Source organism: Gorilla gorilla, chromosome 13 (assembly GCF_029281585.2).
Source record: "Gorilla gorilla gorilla isolate KB3781 chromosome 13, NHGRI_mGorGor1-v2.1_pri, whole genome shotgun sequence".
In the NCBI taxonomy this organism is placed as follows: Eukaryota; Metazoa; Chordata; class Mammalia; order Primates; family Hominidae; genus Gorilla; species Gorilla gorilla.
In genome coordinates, this window is record NC_073237.2 from 84,507,968 (window position 1) to 84,529,937 (window position 21,970).

The window sequence follows — 21,970 nt, forward strand, 5'->3', positions numbered from 1 at the left end:
ATAAGAACTTCTGCTCAGAACTCATCAAATATGACTGTAAACGTTGTTCCTGGAAGGTCTAACTGCAACTCAGCTCTATCCCATATCAATTAATTGTAGGGTAGAGGCCAGCGGCAGAAGTTGTAACTGACAATTTATTTGCGGGGCCTGTGGCTGGCAGCTCTGGGTGGAAAAGATTTCCTTGATGCAAGAGCTGAAGGCTCTTCCCCAACATCAGCAAGCCTGGGGGGCTGAGCAGGTGGTCTTTATCCTGCACTTCCTGGGCCACCTTCTCTGGCAGCAGGAAACAGCCCCGGGCGGGATCAAGGAGCACTGTTGGAGATGGGTCAGGCTTCTTAAGGGGAAGGACCCCTCCAGCTGGGCTGTGTGAGCTGGGGACAACATGGCCTTCCCAGCAGGAACTCACTGGAGACACCTGGGCCTTGTCAGTCAAGTTATTTTCTGTCAAGCAATTGGGATAAACATTTCCCTCTAGGGGCCCCGGACTGCACCTGAAGGAACTGAGGTCTCCCTGGGTCTCCAGGGCCCTGGAAGCGGATGTCCTGCCGAGAGAGGGGGCTTTTCTTGTCCTCCTGCTCCTGGGTCTCTACCTGACCCTCCTCCTCTATCACTGCTCTGGGCTTTTCTTGGGTCCTCACCTTGGTCTTATTCGGCGGCCTGGCTGGGATCGGAATCAGCTTCCTAGCCCCAGCCACCTGCTCACGTGGTGAAGGCAGTTGGAGAGTGAACTTGCTGCTGGGAGGAGGGATCCTCACCGAGCTGGGGTGTCCCAACATCATGGAGTTGCCACTAGACAGCACGGGTTTCTTCCTTGAGGGGAGCCCGCAGCCCACAGCAGGCAGGACCCCCAGGGGGGCGCCCGTGTCTGGCGGGAGAGGACACGGTCTCCTAGGCGCGCTGTAGAAGCTGACTGGAGAAGGCCCGCGACTCTGCTGAGGGTTAAAGAGGAATCGGAAAGGGCCCGGGGTAGACGTGGGTGCCACAGGGTGAGCCGGGCCAGGCTGAGAGGACTCACGGGCTATGGGAGCTTGTGGGCGACGGCCCGGCAGGGGCCTGCGGCGGGAACAGGGACAAAATATACTTAATAAATTGCCCATTTAGAGCAAGTTGTGTGGGTACAATGGCGAGAAAACGGTCAGTAATGGAGACGCTGCTCCGTAGTCGCCCACTTCTCTTTCTCCAGGCGCGCACTGGACGGCTGAGCGATTGTGACGTCCCAGTGGGGCTGGTGACAGAACCAGGGCGCGCCGAAGCGCGCGGCAGCACCCCCGCCCTAGGGCGCCTACCAGAGGGGTCAAAGGGCAAAAGAGAGAGCCCCACCCCCACCACGCCCGCCTCCGCCGGGCCGAGCAGGACTCTCTAACACCTGGGGACATCCTGCTGCTGGGGGCAGGTGTGTGGCCTCGGATGGGTCCCTCTGTGGGGCTGTGGGGTATGCGGGCTGACATGTCAGAGCCCTTCCCGCCTGGCGCCTGGCCTGGGCGCTTCCTTGGCACCCAGTGGCCCTGTATTGGCCGGCCCTGTCCCCTGGGTTACAGGGCCAGAACCCGCTGGAAGCCGAGCATGGGGCCACCCGGATGCTACCAGGCTACCCCAGGGCTGCTCCAGTGCCTCTATGCCGCCTGGAGCCAGGCCCACCTTCTACATGGCCACCCTGGCCGCTAGGGCCACCAGCCCCGCTACGAAGGTTTCCAAGGAGAGGACGCGGTGCCCTGACCTGACTGGATGCTGCCCCTTACCACATCCCTTCCTGGCAGGCGGGATCTCCACTTCTTTTCACAAATGTACCTAAGACCTTTCTGCAGGTCATTCAGGTGGTCATGGCCCAGCCAGGCTTTGAACCCGGGCTGTGCGATTCCACAGCTGGCGCTCTGGCTTGTGTGCCTCCTGATCGTGGATACAGCATGTATTCTTATTTTTACTGTAGTCCTGGGGTACTTAGCACCTGGCATATCTGTAATAAGCACATGCACACCTAGAAGTAGGTCTTCACTTCAACATGTAAGTTGACCATGGCCCACTCCGGGCTCCAGTCCTCGACAAAGATGTAGGGCAGGGACTACCAGTTGCCAGCATAGCACCATCCCACATTGCTCTTCTAATGGAGCCTTTCAGCCCAGATGTTCTTTCTTGTCTAGTGGGAAGGATCCAAGTATGTAAAGATTATGTTCTAGATCAGCTTTGGTCTATCCTAAAAGAAATTCACCAGGGGACTTATTCCGTATCGATAAGAAGCCAGTTTCTTTGGCCTTCCTGGAATATGTCTAGAAAGCAAATGTGTCATTTATTTGCAAGTTAATAGTGGAGCAATGTATTGGATTAAAATATGATCAACACAATTTGGTCATTGTGAGCATGCCAGCTGGATCCACTCTTCACCACACATTAACACCTAAATATAATTTCAGATCTTATGCCCAAGAGAAGGACATACTCTTGGGTGTCTGGACAAGGAAAACATGCGTGAAAAATCAACGATTCTTCTTAGACCCCTCAGGCAAGTGAAGTCATGGAGCAAACCACGACCCCATAATTGGAGAGACAGAGTAATACCAAAAATCACAACTTACAGCCTCAGAAGCCCAAAGGTAGAGACCTCCACAGGAACAAACAACTGGGTGGGGAAAGCAAAGTGCAACTGACAAATTGCTTGAGGCCCAGTGTGAGCAAGGCTGAGAGTTAAAACTCTTAAGAGTTCCCAGTCATAGAGAGGCCCCATGAGCTGTAAAGCTTCAATAGCTCTACTGGGTTCTGAAAGTGAAAAGGTGTGAAAAATTGCATTTCTCTAATGATTAGTAATGTTGCATTACTCTGGTGGTTAGTAATTTTTTCATTTTTGTTGGCCACTTGCATGTCTTCTTTTGAGAAGTGTCTGTTAATGTCTTTTGCCCATTTCTTGACGAGGCTATTTGGTTTTTAATTTTGTCTTGTTCAATTGTTTACATTCCTTATAGATTCTGGATATTAGGGCTTTGTCAGATGCTTAGTTTGCAAATATTTTCTCCCATTCTGTAGGTTGTCTGTTTGCTCCATTGATAGTTCTTTTACTGTGGATAAGCACTTTCGTTTAATTAGGTCCCACTTGTCAATTTTTGTATTGGTTGCAATTGCTTTTGAGGATATAGTCGTAAATTCTTTGCCAATGCTGATGTCCAGAACATTGTTTTCTAGGTTTTCTTCTAGGGTTCTTATATTCTGAGGTCTTACATGTGAATCTTTAATCCATAGTGGTTACTTTTTGTATATGGTGAAAGGTAAGGGTCCAGTTTCAGTCTTCAGTATATGGCTAGCCAGATATCTCAGGAACATTTATTGACTAGGGAGTCCTTTCTTCTTTGCTTATTTTTGTCAACTTTGTTGAAGATCATATGACTGTAGGTGTTCAGCTTTATTCTTGGTTTCTCTATTCTGTTCCATTGGTCTGCATGTCTGTTTTTGTGCCAGTACCATGCTGTTTTGGTTACTGTAGCCTTATAGTATAATGTGAAGTCTGGTAGCATGATGCCCCTGGCTTTGTTCTCTTTGCTCAGGATTGCTTTAGCTATTCGGGCCCTTTATTAGTTCCATATAAATTTTAGAATAGTTTTTCCTAGTTCTGTGAAAAATGATGTTGATAGCTTGATAGGAATAGTATTGAATCCATAGATTGCTTTGGGCAGTATGGCCATTTTATCAATATTGATTCTTCAAATTAATGAGCATGGAAAGTTTTTCCATTTGTTTGTGTCATCTCTGATTTCTTTCAGCAGTGTTTTGTAGTTCTTGTAGAGATCTTTTACCTTCATGGTTAGATGTATTCTTACATATTATTTGTTTTTGACTATTGTAAGTGGGATTGCTTGCTTTATTAGGTTTTCAGCTTGTTATTGTTATACAGAAATGCTACTTATTTTGTACATTTGTATTATATCCTTAAACTATATCAAAACATTTATTAGTTCAGGATTCTTTTGGTGGAGTCCTTAGGATTTTCTAGGTGTAGAATCATATAGTTTGACTTCTTCTTTTCTTGTTTGGACGCCTATTATTTCTTTCTCTTGCCTGATTGTTCTGGCTTGGACTTCTTGTTATATCAATTTTATCTGAAGTTTTAAAACAATTTATTAGAGACAGAAATAAACATATCTACAACATTAGTAATAATTGCAGACCAGGGGTTACGGACCATGAGAATAGTCATTTGAAACTTTTTGTTGTTGTTGTTGTTGTCACTAACTGGCTTTTTCTCATCCATGCTCAGGATATGCATTGAGGACTCTTCATCTAATAGCCCTGACCCACGCAGAAACTGCTCCCAAGAATCAAGCGCAGGCTTTTTGGCCACTCAGGTTCCAAGAAAAGCAGCCTTATGGACTCTCTCAAGTGTGGGCTGCTGAGGAGCTTTCTCAAAAGGTGAGGTCCTGACTCTCCTCTCTCTCCCAACTACAGCAGATTCCCATCTTTGCACCTGGCTCTAAGCTTGCAGGTGGAGCCCAGATGCTGGCCCCTGTCTCTCCAGGATGTCTTGGCTTCTACGCTGTCTCCCATCAAGGTCTAGGAGGAGGAAGGGTTTTGCATCAGTCCTTGGCCTATGGCTGACACAGTGGCTTTGGTGGCTTTCAACTGTGGTCTAGGCTGGCTGGTGACCCTGTGTGCACCCCTTGTTTTCCAGCAATGGCAAACTGCCCCAGCAATAGCAAAAGAAGGGCTCCACTGAAATCACAGCCACAGACACAATGGTCCATCATCGTCACTGTGCCTGTTGCAGAATTGCCTCATGTTCTACTCAGGCTCTGCCCTTAAAAACAAAGCTTGGACTCACACAATTCCAAGCATAGCACAGATCAAATACTGGCATCAGGAGGAATCCTCACCTCTTATACCTTCTTCCTGGAATGCTGCAGGGTGTTGCAGAAAAGGAAAATGCAGTGGAAAGGCTGGAGAGAGAAGGCCAAGGCTGGGAGGTACACGATGCCCTGTGCAAGGGCTCCCTTGAGTTCTTTCTGGCCTGCAGCCTCCATAAGCATAAAAAACCTATACCCAGACTGTGAGAACATAGTATGAGGAACTGCAGTGTCATGTTGGAGCTGGGCCTCCCCAAAGCCATGCTGGAGGTGTTTGTGGCCCTGTCCTCCAACTGGAGAGATGGCCTGGGCATGAGGCCAGCATGCCCTCCTCACCTGGGTAGTAAAGTCAGCCAGGTAGCAGGATCCGCCTCCTGAAATAATTCATTCTCTGCCCCCAGCCTTTGGTGACAAGCTGAAGAACCCACTCCAAGTTGTCCTGCTGGCTTCCATGCTGACATCATGAATGTTCCCGAACCAGCTGGAGGCAAGTTTGGATATGACAGAGATACATCATTGCTGAAAGAGATCAGGAGTAGGTGAGGATCAGGTGCTGGGTCTCCAACCCAGGGGCAGGCTCTTATCCCAGGGAACTGAATCAGGGCTGTGGAAACCACAACAGGAACAACTTGAACCAGGAAAAGAATTAAAGGCCTTTCTTGCTTGCTTAGCTTTTTTGTTGTGCTTTTCATTTTTATCAAATCAATGAATTCACATAACAACGAGTTAAATGAGTGAAGAGCATGTGATGAAAAGCAGCTGTCCTCCCTCTTCTTTCTCACCTCCCAGCACCACGGCTTGGTGGTGACTTCTTTCATTATTTTAGCTTTCACTGCTTTTTCATGATTATTGTGATAACACTAATCAGTATTTCTCAAAATATAAGTTGCAACCCACTACTGGATCATTAATTTCATTTAGGAGGGCATGTCCAGCTCTTTTAAAATTTTTAATTGATACATAATATTTATAGATATTTATGCGATACGAAGTGATATATCAAAACATGTATACGTAGTGTGTTAATCAGTTCAGGGTAATTAGCACACCATCACCTGGAACATTTATCATTTCTTTGTAGTGATAACATGTAAACGCCTCTCTTTCAGTTATTTTGGAATATACATTATTGAAAACTATAGCCACTCTGCTGTACAATAGGCCACCAGAGCTTATTCCTGCTATCTAATCATACTTTTGTACCTGTTAACCACTCCCTCCCCAGTCTCTGGCAACCACTGTTTTATTTTCTACTTCTATGAGATCAGCCTTTTAGATTCCACATATAAGTAAGATCGTGTGATATTTGTCTTTCTGTGTCCGGCTTATTTCATTTAATATAATGTCTTCCAGGGTCACTTATGTTGTTGGAAATTAAAAGGTTTCATTGTTTTTAGTGGCTGAATAGGATTCCATTCTGTGTATATACCACATTTGTAACAATCTATGTATGCATTGATAGACACTTAGATTGATTTCATTTCTTGGCTATTGTGAATAGTACTACAATAATCATGGGAGCGCAAATATTTCTTCAGCATACTGATTTAATTTTATCTGAATATACACCCAATAGTGGGATTGCTATATCTAGTATTTCTGTTTGTAAGAAGGAAGGAAGGAAGGAAGGAAGGAAGGGAGGGAGGAAGGAAGGAAGGAGAGAGAGAGAGAAAGAAAGAAGGAAAAGAAAGAAAGAAAAAAGAGAGAAAGGAAGGAAGGAAAGAAAGAAAGAAAGAAAGAAAGAAAGGAAAGAAAGAAGAAAGAAAGAAAGAAAGAAAAGCTCCAGGTATTAGAGCTACCTGACAAAAATTCATGCTGAGCCTAAACTTCCTAGAGACAGTAGAACTGAAACTGATATATCTGCACAAATGCCAGGGCTGAATGAGTGACACAGGCATGTTACAGCAAAAGGCCAAAGCCATTTGTTAATTTGTCCACAGTTAAGAAACTGACAGACTTAAACTACCATATAAAATGTTACACGTAAATTCTGTAACAATACTGTGCTAGGTACAAGATTTTTACATTTTTTCTTTTAATAAAAAAGCTTTACACGAACAAGCCATTAGCTTATTTTAAGAAAGAAAACAAAAAGTCTGAGGGCTTTGTTTTAAATTAGCTTAAGCTATAAGATATATATATATGTATATATATGTGTGTGTACATATAGTGATACATATCTAGTGATATATAGTGATAAATATATCTATCACTATATAGTGATATATATATCTATATCACTATATAGTGATATATATATATCTATATCACTATATAGTGATATATATATATCTATATCACTATATATATCACTATATAGTGATATATATCTATATCACTATATATATCACTATATAGTGATATATATTCTATATCACTATATATATCACTATATAGTGATATATATGTATATACGTATATATGTATATATATGTGTGCATATATATAGTGATATATAGTGATATATATATCACTATATATGATATATATGTATATATGTATATATAATATGTATATATATGTGTATATATATATCACTAGATTTTCTTTTGCTATCCTCTTTCTGAAGTTTTTGGATCCATTCTTCAATTCACATTCTAAAATACCTCTATTAGCAGGGTCTTCACTTAGCACCAGTTAGGTGATTATTGTGCAAATACAGTAATAATTGCTGGGATGCATATAAAATGCATCAAAAATTGCTATATGTAACAATGAGATCACCATCCCAACCCCTCCCCACTGAAAACTACATAACCTCTTACAGAATGTTAGTGTTCCAAGTCTTAGTGTAACTTGATCTCATAGTGAGCTGCTTTCAATTCTTTTGATTGACGGGTTCAGTTGTTTCTGTAAGAGGCAGTTTTCTGTCAGCATCTTAATACGTAGTTCATTTCCCACTGAAACATGAGACAGGTAATTTATTTCCAGTAAGTTTGATTGTTTTCTTTTTCTCTTTTTTTCTTTTTCTTTTTTTTTGAGTTGGAGTTTCACTCTTGTTGCCCAGGCTGGAGTGCGATGGCACGATCTTGGCTCACTGCAACCTCCTCCTCCTGGGTTCAAGTGATTCTCATGTCTCAGCCTCCCAAGTAGCTGGAATTACAGGTGCCCACCACCATGCCTGGCTATTTTTTGTATTTTTAGTAGAGACAGGGTTTCACCATGTTGACCAAGCTGGTCTCAAACTCCTGACCTCAGGTGACCCATCTGCCTCAGCCTCCCAAAGTGCTGGGACTGAGAGCCACCGTGCCTGGCTAATTGTTTTCTTATAAGCATTAAAAATGTCTTAAAGTCCTCTTTGGCTTTTCTTGATGACTTCCCTTGCAAATGTTTATGTCACTACTACCACTAACAGCCTGAAGCACATGGTGGAGCTGCTATTTTATTTCTCACATGTCACTAGTCCATCATTTTCATAGTTACAGGAAGGGGCAATAGCTGAAGGTACACTGACAAGCACTACGTGGGTAACTGTCTCATTTCCACCTGTCGGCTTTTCTTCTTTCAGCTGCAAAGTTTTCACATCATGTTCTTGCGTTCTTGCCACTGCTTCTGAGTTAACCTCTGGCCCCTTTATGACCAAACTGATAACTAGAGGAGGAATCTGGCCAGATGCCTGCTGAGTAGGCACTGAGAGTCTCATTACAGGTGTACCATGGGCTATTGAAACAAACAAGGGTAAGTGCTCTCATAGCCAGTGGTGTTCCAACAATGTTAATGCTTCCTGATCCAGTTAAATTTGACTTTGTCTGCAGTTGACAAAGTCAAACTGTGTAGCTGGGATGGTAATAATTTTGACAGGCTGCATGGTGATTTTTTCTTGGTTTTCAGTAGAAGCTGTCATCATAGTAGGGATTATCTGAATGACTACCTTTGGAGAGGTCGCTGTTGTTGGATTAGTGCTGGTTATTAGTGGTGCACCTGCATTAACTGACTGAACTGCCACAGTTGAAATGTTCTGACCCAATGATGTCATTACAACAGGTACTTGCATTGCCACACAAACTGTCCTTGGAGCTGCTGTTGCTGATACAGATGCAGTGGTAGTTGGAAACCTGCATGAAGCATCGTGACCAGGCGAAGTGATATTCACGACTCTAGCTACACTTTTCTCTGCTCTGGAGAAGTTTATGCGGGATGAATTTTTTTATCACAAACAGAGGATGCTGCTTTCAGGAGACTTTCTGCTGACAGTGACACTCGTTCCAATGATTTTTTATCAGTAGCTCCTGCTAAATTTTCATTACAGATTTCACTTCTGTCATCATCTGTGACCACTATGTTTTTGGGCATATCCTTAAACTGATATACAAGCCTCTGTCCTTCAACCTTTGCAAGACTTCCCTTTTGGTAGCTTTGCAATAATTCCCCTTTGGTAATAGAATCTCAAAGCTCATTCCATAGTTTCATAGTTCATGTTTGGTTTGTTCTTATGCTTTCCCCAAAACTTGGAGACAGCCTTTGAATCCACCAGCCTGAATATGCCTTTTTCTCTCTGAATCCATTTAATATACAGGGGACAAATATTTTTATCTTTAAGTAGATCTAAAAGAAACTCCCACAAATATATTATGTTTCCTTTTCCTTCTCTCATCTTTTTTTTTATACCTGACTCAGGAGACCCACTGGAAATTGGTGATTGTTGGGTCTTTGGTTTACAGCCAATTTTTTTCCTTTTCATTGGTTCATGGCTATCTGGTGATGTAGGAATAGGAGAGGTATCCATTGGTTCAGACCCCTCAGTTGACACCTCCACTACAGTTTCTGTAATGATATCTGGCCTCATAGCAACATGGATAAATTCAGGACTTCTTGAATCCCTCAAGTAGGTGGGAGATTTCATAGGAAGCAGGGCTTCAGCAGCTTCAATTCTCTTTTGGAGTCATGTTCAAAATAATCTTGCTCAGGCCAATGTCTTTAAGCATTTCTGCTGTTTTCCTCTAGTAGTTTCATATTTTGGGGTCTTATATTTGTGTCTTTAATCCATTTGAGTTTATTTTTCTATCTGGTGAAGGATAGAAATCCAGTTTCATTCTGTGTGTGCACATCCTGTTTTCCAAGCACCATTTGTTGAAGAGTCTGTCCTGTTTGCAATGTGTGCTTTTGGCACTTTGCCAAAAATCAGTTGGCTGTAGATGCATGGAGTTATTTCTGGGCTTTCTGTTCTGTCCCTTTGGTCTATTTGTCTTTCTTTATGCTAATGCCATCCTGTTTAGGTTATTATAACTTTGTAGTGTATTGTGTATTTTGAAGTCAGGCAGTATGATGTTTGGAGCTTACTTTCTTTTCCTTCTTCTCCAGACTGCTTTGTCTATTTGGGGTCTTTTTTGGTTCCATATGAGTTTTAGGATTGTTTTTCCTATCTCTGTGAAGAGTGTCACTGGTATTTTGATAGAGATTTCATTGAATCTATAGATAGCTTTGGTTAGGACTGGCGTCTTAAAAATATTAGTTTTTCTAATGCAAGAACACAGGATATCTTTCCATTTATTTGCATCCGCTTAATTTCTTTCACCAATGATGGACATCTGTGTGGTTTCCAGTAGTTTGCCATTGAAACAACGTTGCAATGGAATAACTTTGTACATGTCATTTCACATGTGTAAAAGGTGTCTATTGGGGAAATTGCTAGAAGTGGCTTTGCTGAGTCTGAGGGTCTGTGCATTTGTGATTTGATCAACATCGTCAAATTATACTGCCACCAGCAATGTATGAAAGTGCTTGTTTTCCCGTAGCTTGGTCAATGAACTATTAGACCTGAGATCTTTAGCCATCCAATATGTGAAAAACTGTAACTTTAGTTTGCATTTGTTTATTGTATGTGAAGTTGAGCATCCTTTCAGAAGTTTAAGGCCTACTCTGTCCTGTCTGGGTCAGAGTATGCCCTTTTATTTTATTTTTAGTTTTAGTTTTTGAGACAGAGTCTCGCTCTGTCACCCAGGCTGGAGTACGGTGGCGCAATCTCGGCTCACTGTAACCTCTGCCTCCCGGGTTCAAGCGATTCTTCTGCCTCAGCCTCCTGAGTAGCTGGGATTACAGGAGCACGCCACCATGCCCGGCTAATTTTTTTGTATTTTTAATAGAGACGGGGTTTCACCATGTTGGTCAGGCTGGTCTCGAACTCCTGACCTGATGATCCGCCCGCCTCAGCCTCCCAAAGTGCTGGGATTACAGGCGTGAGCCACCGTGCCCGGCCCTCAGAGTATGCCCTTTTAAAAATCTGTGGGTACACGTAGCCAACTGACATTTTAAGACAAGAGGACCCACAGACCCTCTTTCCACAACGCAGCCCGGGACCTGTCTGTCTGCATCAATAGTGTCTGGCTTTCGGAGCTAGAAAACAGCACCTGCGCGTGGTCGAAGCCGGAACCTCTACTTACAGGTGCGGACCTTCCGGCTTGCCAGGGGAAGGAGCCCGCCCCTCCCGGCTGCGTGCGCCAGCGCAGCTAGTCACGTGACGCCGGGGGCGGGGGCAGATAGGAGGTGCCTGCTGTCATCGTTCCGTGGGCCCTGCTGCGGGCACGCTCTCGGCGCATGCGTTTTTTATGCGGGATTAAGCTTGCTGCTGCGTGACAGCGGAGGGCTAGGAAAAGGCGCAGTGGGGCCCGGAGCTGTCACCCCTGACTCGACGCAGCTTCCGTTCTCCTGGTGACGTGGCCTACAGGAACCGCCCCAGTGGTCAGCTGCCGCGCTGTTGCTAGGCAACAGCGTGCGAGCTCAGATCAGCGTGTGGCGGACGAGAAGTGGAGTTTGGAAGTTCAGGGGCACAGGGGCACAGGCCCACGACTGCAGCGGGATGGACCAGTACTGCATCCTGGGCCGCATCGGGGAGGGCGCCCACGGCATCGTCTTCAAGGCCAAGCACGTGGAGGTGAGGCTGGACCGCGGCCGGCAGCCTGGCGGGGGTGTGCCCCCGCCACCCTCCGGCTAACGCTCTAAACTGTTTCGGTTCCCTTTTTACATCCAGTACAGTTTTTAAAACCTACTCATATTCTAAACCTACTTTGGGCCGTTGCGCTTCCCTCCGCACAGCTGGCTTGGTCCCCTACTCCAGCGGCTGGGTCCCAGGCTAGTCCTAGACCCCCGAGGAGGGCCTCTGGCCGAGCCGGGGTCGCGTGTCTCTCTCTCAACCACTTTCCCCCCACCCACCTTCATCTCTCTTTCCCAGCCGAGGGTGGGCTGGCAGTGTCTGCCTTCTATCCTGCAGACTGGCGAGATAGTTGCCCTCAAGAAGGTGGCCCTAAGGCGGTTGGAGGACGGCTTCCCTAACCAGGCCCTGCGGGAGATTAAGGCTCTGCAGGAGATGGAGGACAATCAGTATGTGAGTAGGGGAGGGGGGGCATCGTATTCTCACCCTCCGTCGCTCGTTCCCACTTCTTTGTGCCTTCATTTTCCCAGCTACGCCTTCACCAGCTTTCAGGGATTTCCTCCCGCTGTCACTCACACACACTGCTCATTCATCTGCCTCCTTACCCGCTTTTGCCCTTTTTTGTCCACTTGTTCACCTTTATTTACGTATTTCTTTCATTTCTCACACATTCACTCTCATTTGCCTACTTATTTCTTAATGTATTCATTCATTCACACATGTAGCGATTTATAATGTAACTAGCACCTATTGAGCTCCCGATGTGTTCTGCAGGCATTATATACATTGTCATTTTGAGACCTCTTTACTACTGTACAAGGCAGGTTTCAGGATCTCTGTTTCTCAGGTGAGAGGAGGAGGTTATGTCACCAGCTCTTGGGCCCTCCGTTAGTCAGTAGAGGGTTTGGCCCAGGTTTGATTGAGAGTCCAGACATTCTTCCCTTGGGACCTCCCATAGGCCCTACCCTGTGTTGGGCACTGGTGACACAGAGAAACCAGCTCCAGCCCAGCTCCTGAGGACTTAAGTGTGCTAACAAGAGACAGAGGCAACAGGGCCCACCTAGTGTGGTTCGTGCTGTGATAGGGTACCGGGAGGGGCTGCTGGAACACGAAGAGGGGCATCTTTCACCCCTAGTGTCATTACTCTTTTGGTGCTCTCTCTCACCCATGTCGAAATAGGGAATGTATTTGACTCCCTGGAGAGTAACAGGGTTGGGTCTCTGTGATCCTCTGACTTATCTTTGCTGTTCCCTGGAGATATGCATGATATATTGGATGACAAAAGCATGTTATAAAATTTTGTGTCATCTGGGTTTTGTTTGGAAATATTATATATGTGAATGTGTATTTGTGTGTGCCATATCTGTTGTAAAGTCTGGTAGAATACACTCTAAGATTGACTGTAGGATTTTTCTTTTGTTCTTTTTCTGTTGGATTTTATGTCTTACCTGAATGTGTGCATGTGTTTTGATCTGTTAAATGGTTGTGTACTACCTGAAAAATCCAAAAACAGCAATCAGGCCATTTTGATTTTTTGAGGAAGATAAAAGGGCTTCCAGACAGCCATGCGTGGGATAGGTGGAGAGAGATCCATAAGGAAGCTGGTGATATGGTCCCTACATCCAGTTGGTCAGCAATTCTGAAGGTTCTAACTTTAAAACATACTCTAGATTTGCTCCTTGCCCAAGTCATCATCACCACTCATCAGAATGACAGCGGCAGCCTCCCCACTGCTCTCCATAGCCACAGTCCGGAGGGCTTTGTCAAAAGTGTAAGTTAAGTCATCGGCTCCCCTGCATAAAAAGCCCTGGTGGCTTCTCTTCACACTTAGAGCACTATCACCATGTGCCCACCTCCAGCTGGCCTCTCCCTTTTCTCTCATTCAACACAACTTCTTAGGCATCTCTCCAGTAACCAGCACCTATCTAGGGTCCAGGAGCACAGAACAAGGCAGACACATCCTTCCCTTAAACGACCTCATGTACTCACATCCCTCTAGCCTCCTTCTGTGCTGGCGTTAGGGCCTTGCACTTGCTTTTCTTCCTGCTCAGAGCTTTATCCCAGATCCCCACAAACTGGGTCCTCATCTAGCCCCACCCCACCTAAATAAAGAAGTATCCTTTTCTCCACTCACAGAATCACACTATCCTCTTCTAGTTCTGTTGATTTTTTTTTCTATTCTTGATACAGGGTCTCACTCTGTCACCCAGGCTGGAGTGTAGAAGTGTGATTTTGTCTCCCTGTAGTCTCAACCTCCTGGGCTCAGGTGATCCTCCCACCTCAGCTTCCCAAGTAGCTAGGACTACAGGCACGTGCCACCATGCCTGGCTAGTTTTTTGTATTTTTTGTAGAGACAAGGTTTCACCATGTTGCCCAGGCTGGTCTCAAACACCTGGGTTCAAGCCATCCGCCCACCTTGGCCTCTCAAAGTACTGGGATTACGGGCATGAGACGTCATGCCCAGCCCCCTTGTATTTTGGTTCCTGTACTTACAGAATCTGAATATATCCCTTTTATTCATTTATTTGTTAAATTGTTTGTCCTTTGTGCTGTGAGTTCATTAAGAGTCCTATCTCTCAGCTCACTGCTCTGTGTAGCCTGGCTCCTCTGACAGTAGTGGCCTCAGTGTTTGTGATGTGTCTGTAGCTGTCCCAGCACTGGGAAAGGTGGGATTCCTGGTGTCCTTTCCTTGGTGCTGGGATTCGGTGGTTCTAGAGGAAACAGGAGGAGACCTGTCCATCTCATGTGTGACCATCCAGATGATTTTCAGGCGGGTAGGCTGGGTGGGCGGACCAGATGGTGCCACTAAATGAACTTTTTTAGACCTTTACTTTTAGTGTTCATGGAGAATTAGAGTAGGGGCACACCTTATCTCAGGAGAGCAGAGCAAATCATGAGCATCGAGCTCTCTGATTCTTAGCTCAAGTCCACGTCACCTTCTTTGCTTACTGTCTTTTTGGATACAGGGTCCTCTGTCAGGGCATGGGCTGGGGTCTCAGGGTCACAGAGAGGGTCTGGTGACTTGAGTCTGGGGGCTAACAGGATGTCCTGCCCACAGGTGGTGCAACTGAAGGCTGTGTTCCCACACGGTGGAGGCTTTGTGCTGGCCTTTGAGTTCATGCTGTCGGATCTGGCCGAGGTGGTGCGCCATGCCCAGAGGCCACTAGCGCAGGCACAGGTCAAGAGCTACCTGCAGATGCTGCTCAAGGGCGTCGCCTTCTGCCATGCCAACAACATTGTACATCGGGTCAGTCTCAGCATAGGCCGGGCATGGGGTCTGGGGAGCTGACTTGGCTTGGGGATGGGGCTAGCCCTTGTAAAAGGTGTGATAAGAAGTTGGGACAGAGCTGGTCAAGGCCTCCAGGTAAGCGGCCAGGGCATGGCCCTGGAGGAGGCGGGGACCGGGGCTGACCTGAGTGGTTAGACTGCCAAGCCCGCTTGTCCCAAGGTCCTATGGGGGATTTGGAGGGACTGATGCTTCTTTTGGTACTCCCAGGACCTGAAACCTGCCAACCTGCTCATCAGCGCCTCAGGCCAGCTCAAGATAGCGGACTTTGGCCTGGCTCGAGTCTTTTCCCCAGACGGCAGCCGCCTCTACACACACCAGGTGGCCACCAGGTAGGGAGGGCCAGATCCCTTCCAGTCCTCTCCATGGGGAAGAGATGCTTCTGGGCCTTTTCTCCAGACATTGCTTGTGGGGCTGGGGTCACCTCCCCAGGCATCCTTTTCTCAGCCCAGTGCCTGCCAGCCCTCTTCCTCGCAGGTGGTACCGAGCCCCCGAGCTCCTGTATGGTGCCCGCCAGTATGACCAGGGCGTCGATCTGTGGTGAGACCCCTGTGGGTGGTCAAAGGGTAACATGGCTCATGGATTTCTGCTAGGCTCTGAGGCCTCTGAGCTGTCTGGTGGTCTTTTCCCTGGTGGGAGTTTAGGCTTCCTTAAGGGTGTCTTCCCTGGTTGGGGTATTCTGAGCACTTTGGGGTTGGGGTTCCTCACTATGATGTTTTCGAGCTGGGTGGGGGCCAGGTGGGATGAGAATGGTGGTCCCAGGTGGTAACCTTTCTGGGCTAGATGGGGAGGTGGTCTGAGCCGATATGTGCTGGAGTTAGATCCCAGGATATGGCATCTCTGAGCTGGTCAGAGGCCTGTGTCCTTGGACATGAAAGCTCTGAGCTTGTTTTGCAGCAAGAAGATAGTTGGCAGTGCCCATGGGTCTGAGATTTGGGGCAGGTTTGCAGGTCTGCCCCAGAAGTGTCCTAGAGCAGGAGTCTCTGAGAAGTCTTGGAACAGCTGGGGCTTTGCTCTGGGTTCTAGGGTTGAGAGCTTTGAGGGTTCAGGGACTGGGCCTCTGGACTTGAGGCTCCAGGGCTGGCTTGTGGGGCCTTGCCCTGGAGTGCAGTGTTAGAGCTGCTCTGTGGGTGGGTCTGTGGTCCATGGTGGGAGATCTCTGACCTGCTTGGGGCTCTGTGTCCACAGGTCTGTGGGCTGCATCATGGGGGAGCTGTTGAATGGGTCCCCCCTTTTCCCGGGCAAGAACGATATTGAACAGCTTTGCTATGTGCTTCGCATCTTGGGCACCCCAAACCCTCAAGTCTGGCCGGTTTGTAGGGGCCCTTGGTGAGGTGGGTGTGGGGCAGGTTTACTCCACTCCCAACAGCAAGTAACCACTCCCTCCCCTGAACCTTCTCTCTCCTGGCCCCAACCCCCCTTGATGGACAGGGACCACTGTCCTGGCCCAACTCAGGGCTTCCTCCTTCCTGCTGTCATTTGGGTTGGGGTAGGTCCTGTCCTTTGTCCCTTTTCACCCCAGTACACACATGTGCAGTGTCTCAGCAAGCTGTGCACAGAGTCGTCATCTGAGAGCGCAAGGGGATGGATGAAGGAATACAGGGGTGGGTGAGTGAATGAATGATGGGTCAGGGAGACACATGGATGGGAGAGCACCCCCCATGTGAGTGTGTGTTAGGGGCTGAGAGTTGACAGCAGAGAGCATGGCAAGGGTCGGGGACTACTCTCATTGTACCCTGTTCCTTCTCCCTGGCCCAGGAGCTCACTGAGCTGCCGGACTACAACAAGATCTCCTTTAAGGAGCAGGTGCCCATGCCCCTGGAGGAGGTGCTGCCCGACGTCTCTCCCCAGGCATTGGATCTGCTGGGTCAATTCCTCCTCTACCCTCCTCGCCAGCGCATCGCAGCTTCCAAGGTAGGGGGAGAGGCTGTAGTCTCTGCTCCTTCAGCTCCCCTCCCCATCACCCTGGTACTCTGTACTTGGTAGCCATGTGACCCCATCACATCAGCGACCCTCAGAACCTGTGATTGGCATGGACCAGCACCGGACATCTGGAACCCAGGGGACAGGGGCCTTGGAGCAGGTGTGCCTCTCATGAGTAGACCCCACTGGACATCCCCAGACTTCCCCTGAGGGTGGCCCATACGAGGGGCATGCCCAACTCTCAGGAGAGCGCGTGACCGGGAGTGCAGGTTTCTGGGCTGCCCCTGACCCTGTGGCAGATACAGTAGGAGAGTCACTGGGGACTCATTCCTTTATTCCATTAGCAAGTATTTTCTGCACATCTGGCACATGCAGGGATTGTCCTGGGCCCCGCACAGATGGTAAACAATCAGTCCTACCTCCGCGGGGCACTCCTGGTGGTGAGGTAGCTCCAGGTCCAAAAGGTCACAAGAGGTCATGTTCTCCAGCTGTGGGAGCCCCAGGAGAGAGGCGAGGCCGACTTTGGGGTCAAGCAAAGCTTCCTGGTGGAGGGCAGGTTTAAGCATGAGATGTTTGAGGAGGTGTTCGCTGAAGAGAGAAATGGTGGGCAGAGGCCTGGAAGAGAGGACCCAGGAAGGCTGGTTATGGCTGGTAGGCCTGGGAGGACGATGACCACAGGAGCATGGGCTGACAGGTGTCAGGGTGTCTCTCTCAGGGGTCCCTGTGCCCTCCCTGCACTCAGCACCAGCAGCGTGTGTTTACATATGCCCTCTTGGTCTCCACTGTCAGCAGCTCCTGTGGGCTCTGTGTCCACAGTATACCCAAGCCGTGTGACCCTTATCTCTTGGATTGCCTCCCAGAATCTGGGTCTCCCCTCATCCCATTTAATCTCTTCTCCACCTGGCAGACAGAGTAACTTTATCCAAGTAGAACAGGACACATTCCTTCTCTGCCAGGGCCCTCCTGTGGCTCCATCTCAGAGGAAAAGCCAGGGTCCTTTTTGTGACCCACAGATGTCATATGCTTGGGTGCCATCACCTCATGACGCTGCCTGCTGTTGTGCCCTGTGCTCACTCCTCTCCAGCCCCAGGGGTCAGTACACTTTTGTCCCTGGCCTGGAGCCTCATGTCCCAGTTGCTTATGTCTCAAGTCTTGGCTTAAATGTCACTTCTCAGATGGCCTTCCCTCATGACTCTTCAGATCTGCAACCTCTCTCCAGGATTCCTCATTCCTCTGTCTTGCTTTCTCTTTTCCACTGCACTAATCATTATCTGACGTACTGTGTATTTTACTTCATCTTGTTTATTACCCCCCACACTCACTTATGTCAGAAAAACAGAGCTTTTGTCTGTTTTATTAACGGCTATGTTCCCAGCTTCTGGAATAGTGCTTCAGACATAGTAGACACGCAGAAAACACCCAGACACACTGAGTCAGCTGAATGCTTAGATGAAGGAACATCTGCTTGAGGCTGGGGACAGGGAGGTGACTAGTTTCCTTCTGCTGTTCCTTACTTGCCACCCTCAGGCTCTCCTCCATCAGTACTTCTTCACAGCTCCCCTGCCTGCCCATCCATCTGAGCTGCCGATTCCTCAGCGTCTAGGGGGACCTGCCCCCAAGGCCCATCCAGGGCCCCCCCACATCCATGACTTCCACGTGGACCGGCCTCTTGAGGAGTCGCTGTTGAACCCAGAGCTGATTCGGCCCTTCATCCTGGAGGGGTGAGAAGTTGGCCCTGGTCCCGTCTGCCTGCTCCTCAGGACCACTCAGTCCACCTGTTCCTCTGCCACCTGCCTGGCTTCACCCTCCAAGGCCTCCCCATGGCCACAGTGGGCCCACACCACACCCTGCCCCTTAGCCCTTGCGAGGGTTGGTCTCGAGGCAGAGGTCATGTTCCCAGCCAAGAGTATGAGAACATCCAGTCGAGCAGAGGAGATTCACGGCCTGTGCTCGGTGAGCCTTACCTTCTGTGTGCTACTGACGTACCCATCAGGACAGTGAGCTCTGCTGCCAGTCAAGGCCTGCGTATGCAGAATGACGATGCCTGCCTTGGTGCTGCTTCCCCGAGTGCTGCCTCCTGGTCAAGGAGAAGTGCAGAGAGTAAGGTGTCCTTATGTTGGAAACTCAAGTGGAAGGAAGATTTGGTTTGGTTTTATTCTCAGAGCCATTAAACACTAGTTCAGTATGTGAGATATAGATTCTAAAAACCTCAGGTGGCTCTGCCTTATGTCTGTTCCTCCTTCATTTCTCTCAAGGGAAATGGCTAAGGTGGCATTGTCTCATGGCTCTCGTTTTTGGGGGTCATGGGGAGGGTAGCACCAGGCATAGCCACTTTTGCCCTGAGGGCCTCCTGTGTGCTTCACATCACTGAGCACTCATTTAGAAGTGAGGGAGACAGAAGTCTAGGCCCAGGGATGGCTCCAGTTGGGGATCCAGCAGGAGACCCTCTGCACATGAGGCTGGTTTACCAACATCTACTCCCTCAGGATGAGCGTGAGCCAGAAGCAGCTGTGTATATAAGGAAACAAGCGTTCGTGGAATTAATTTATAAATTTAATAAATCCCAATATATCCCAGCTAGTGCTTTTTCCTTATTATAATTTGATAAGGTGATTATAAAAGATACATGGAAGGAAGTGGAACCAGATGCAGAAGAGGAAATGATGGAAGGACTTACGGTATCAGATACCAATATTTAAAAGTTTGTATAATAATAAAGAGTATGATTGTGGTTCAAGGATAAAAACAGACTAGAGAAACTTATTCTTAGCCATCCTTTATTTTTATTTTATTTATTTTTTGATGGAGTCTTGCTCTGTTGCCCAGGCTGGAGTGCAGTGGCACAATCTCGGCTTACTGCAACCTCCGCCTCCTGTGTTCAAGTGATTCTCCTGCCTCAGCTTCCCGAGTAGCTGGGACTACAGACGCGTGCCACCACACCTGGCTAATTTTTGTATTTTTACTCAAGACAGGGTTTCACCATGTTAGCCAGGATGGTCTTGATCTCCTGACCTTGTGATCCACCCGCCTCAGCCTCCCACAGTGCTGGGATTACAGGTGTGAGCCACTGCGCCTGGCCTGTCCAGTTCTTCTTGAGAAACTGGACTTTTATCATTTACATATTGAATTAGAAGTTGACATATCACATCCTCATTAGACCCAAACTTTGGCCAGAAGATTGAGGGATTGAGGATGGGTCCCTGAGTCCAAATAAAATAGCAATATTTTATCATTTGTTGCTTTTTCTTATGTTTAGTTCTCTCATTATCTTTCCAATATTTCAACATGAGACCTAGGGAACTATCGGGGGAATATCTTTATTGGTATCTTTATCCATTTTTTTTTTGAGATGGAGTCTTGCTCTGTTGCCCAGGCTGGAGTGCAGTGGCATAATCCCAGCTCACTGCAAGCTCTGCTTCCTGGGCTCACTCCATTCTCCTGCCTCAGCCTCCCAAGTAGCTGGGACTACAGGCACCCGCCACTGCACCTGGCTAATTTTTTGTATTTTTAGTAGAGATGGGGTCTCACTGTGTTAGCCACAATGGTCTCAATCTCCTGACCTCATGATCCACCCATCTCAGCCTCCCAAAGTGCTGGGATTACAGGCGTGAGCCACCGTGCCCAGCCCTATCTTTATCCTTTTTACTCCCTGTCTTGCTTGGGGTATTTCCCATGTTGGGTTCCAATTAGGCTCGATCTCTCATACTAGAGACTTCTTACCTATTCTTCTCTTGAGGCTTGCTGAGGCTCAATCCCTTATATTAGAGATTTCTTGCTTATCCTTTAACCCCATCTGCTGGAGGCTCTTTGCACCCTTCTCCCTTTGCTTCGTCCACTCTGGCCACTTTCCTCTTTGGAATGTTTCAGGCCCCTCTTAGCATTGATGGCGGGTCAGTATAAACCCCTGCTGGGACCCCCAAAGGGCCTCCCTAAGCCGTATGAGGTGACCACAGAACTGCAGATTGGACTCACTCACACTGCACAGCAGTCATGCTTGTTGCCATTCATGTGCTTTAAGCCTCCAGAATATTCCAACCACCAAGGAAGTACTTTGTTGCTGCTGCAAAGTTTCTTACCTTAGTATGTGCACAGAGTTACTTGGTCACCACGGTGTTGCAAGACTTTTTCTCGCGTTGCTGAGAGTCTGGGTTTATTCGTTGCACCAGGTGGGTCCTGATCCCTCACCCTGAGGCCACTTCAGTGAGGCAGTGGGACACATCTCCTCACGAGAGGTGACTGGAGACCCCTTTCCTGGAGGAAAATGGGGATCCTGGATGAGTCCCCAGATTTGTTGGAAACAAATGCTCAGAGCTGCAAAGTGAAACCAGCACTCAGGCAAAGGTTTTCTCAGCAAGGCAATTTACTTCTGCAGAAGGGTGCTGCGTGTGTCAATCACGATCACAGGAGCACACTGAACAAAGGAGAGAAAGGGTTTTTATCCCTAATGCAGTCCCTACCTCTGTGTCACTACCCCAGGGGTTGGGGTTGGACCACACATTCTAAGTTGACCTGATTGGCTATTTGTGAATACTTTTCCAAATAAGGAAGGGAAGGGGGATGTGAGTTACAGTGATGGGACGTGCAGTTTCAGTGGGAAGAATGGGTGCAGAGTGGGTAACCAAGGGAAAGATGTGAGTTATTGATTAGAACTGGCGAGAAGGTTGTTACAGTAACTAGAGGCAAGGAGGCATGGAGAACAAGGAAGCTGAGTTTGAGAGCAAAAAATAAGGAAGTTAACAGGCTAAATCTTTGAAGGGGAATTTACTGTATATTACATTCACCATCCACCCATCGCTCAGCAGATAGCCTGTGCTTTGCTCAGGGTCATGCTATGAGTGCCCACCAAGGCCCTCAGGTATTGGGACATCAGGCGGCAAGTACACATGGTAGCCCCAGGTGTGAAAATGCCCAAGGAGAACATCAAGAGAGGCCACACTGTCAGCCACCGCCTCTAGACACGATGGTTGAAGAGAGCTGTCTCACTAGATTAGTGCTTCTCCAGAGAAACAGAGATAAGATGATCTATCTATCTATCTACCTATCTATCTGAATGTAAACCAAATATAAAGT

At 47.6% G+C, this 21,970-nt stretch overlaps 1 protein-coding gene, 1 long non-coding RNA gene and 1 pseudogene across 14 annotated transcripts; 2 read left to right on the forward strand and 1 right to left on the reverse strand.

Annotated features, from left to right (window-relative positions):
- The first annotated feature begins 1,243 nt into the window (after nt 1-1,243).
- Nucleotides 1,244-5,493, forward strand: LOC109028232 (uncharacterized). 2 transcript variants are annotated; one of them, XR_010130257.1, is made up of 5 exons: nt 1,244-1,393; nt 2,409-2,588; nt 4,241-4,392; nt 4,652-4,943; nt 5,225-5,493. It is a non-coding gene; the product is annotated as an uncharacterized lncRNA (long non-coding RNA). The 2 variants fall into 2 exon arrangements; XR_002007253.4 differs by lacking the exon at nt 4,652-4,943.
- Nucleotides 5,494-8,205: 2,712 nt separating this feature from the next.
- Nucleotides 8,206-11,217, reverse strand: LOC101149186 (ETS-related transcription factor Elf-2-like; annotated as a pseudogene).
- A 24-nt stretch (nt 11,218-11,241) lies between these two features.
- On the forward strand, nt 11,242-20,132 carry CDK20 (cyclin dependent kinase 20). 12 transcript variants are annotated; one of them, XM_063696528.1, is made up of 10 exons: nt 11,251-11,694; nt 12,031-12,144; nt 14,750-14,938; nt 15,188-15,309; nt 15,440-15,517; nt 16,166-16,289; nt 16,515-16,585; nt 16,736-16,891; nt 17,914-17,992; nt 18,428-20,132. In XM_063696528.1, exons 1-10 carry the CDS (start codon nt 11,620-11,622, stop codon nt 18,623-18,625), a joined length of 1,206 nt encoding a protein of 401 aa, XP_063552598.1. In that variant the 5' UTR covers nt 11,251-11,619; the 3' UTR covers nt 18,626-20,132. The 12 variants fall into 12 exon arrangements, with proteins under 12 accessions (XP_063552600.1, XP_063552598.1, XP_063552599.1 ...); XM_063696529.1 differs by having other exon boundaries at nt 11,252-11,694; nt 15,455-15,517; XM_063696530.1 differs by lacking the exon at nt 12,031-12,144 and having other exon boundaries at nt 11,242-11,694.
- Nucleotides 20,133-21,970: the final 1,838 nt, after the last annotated feature.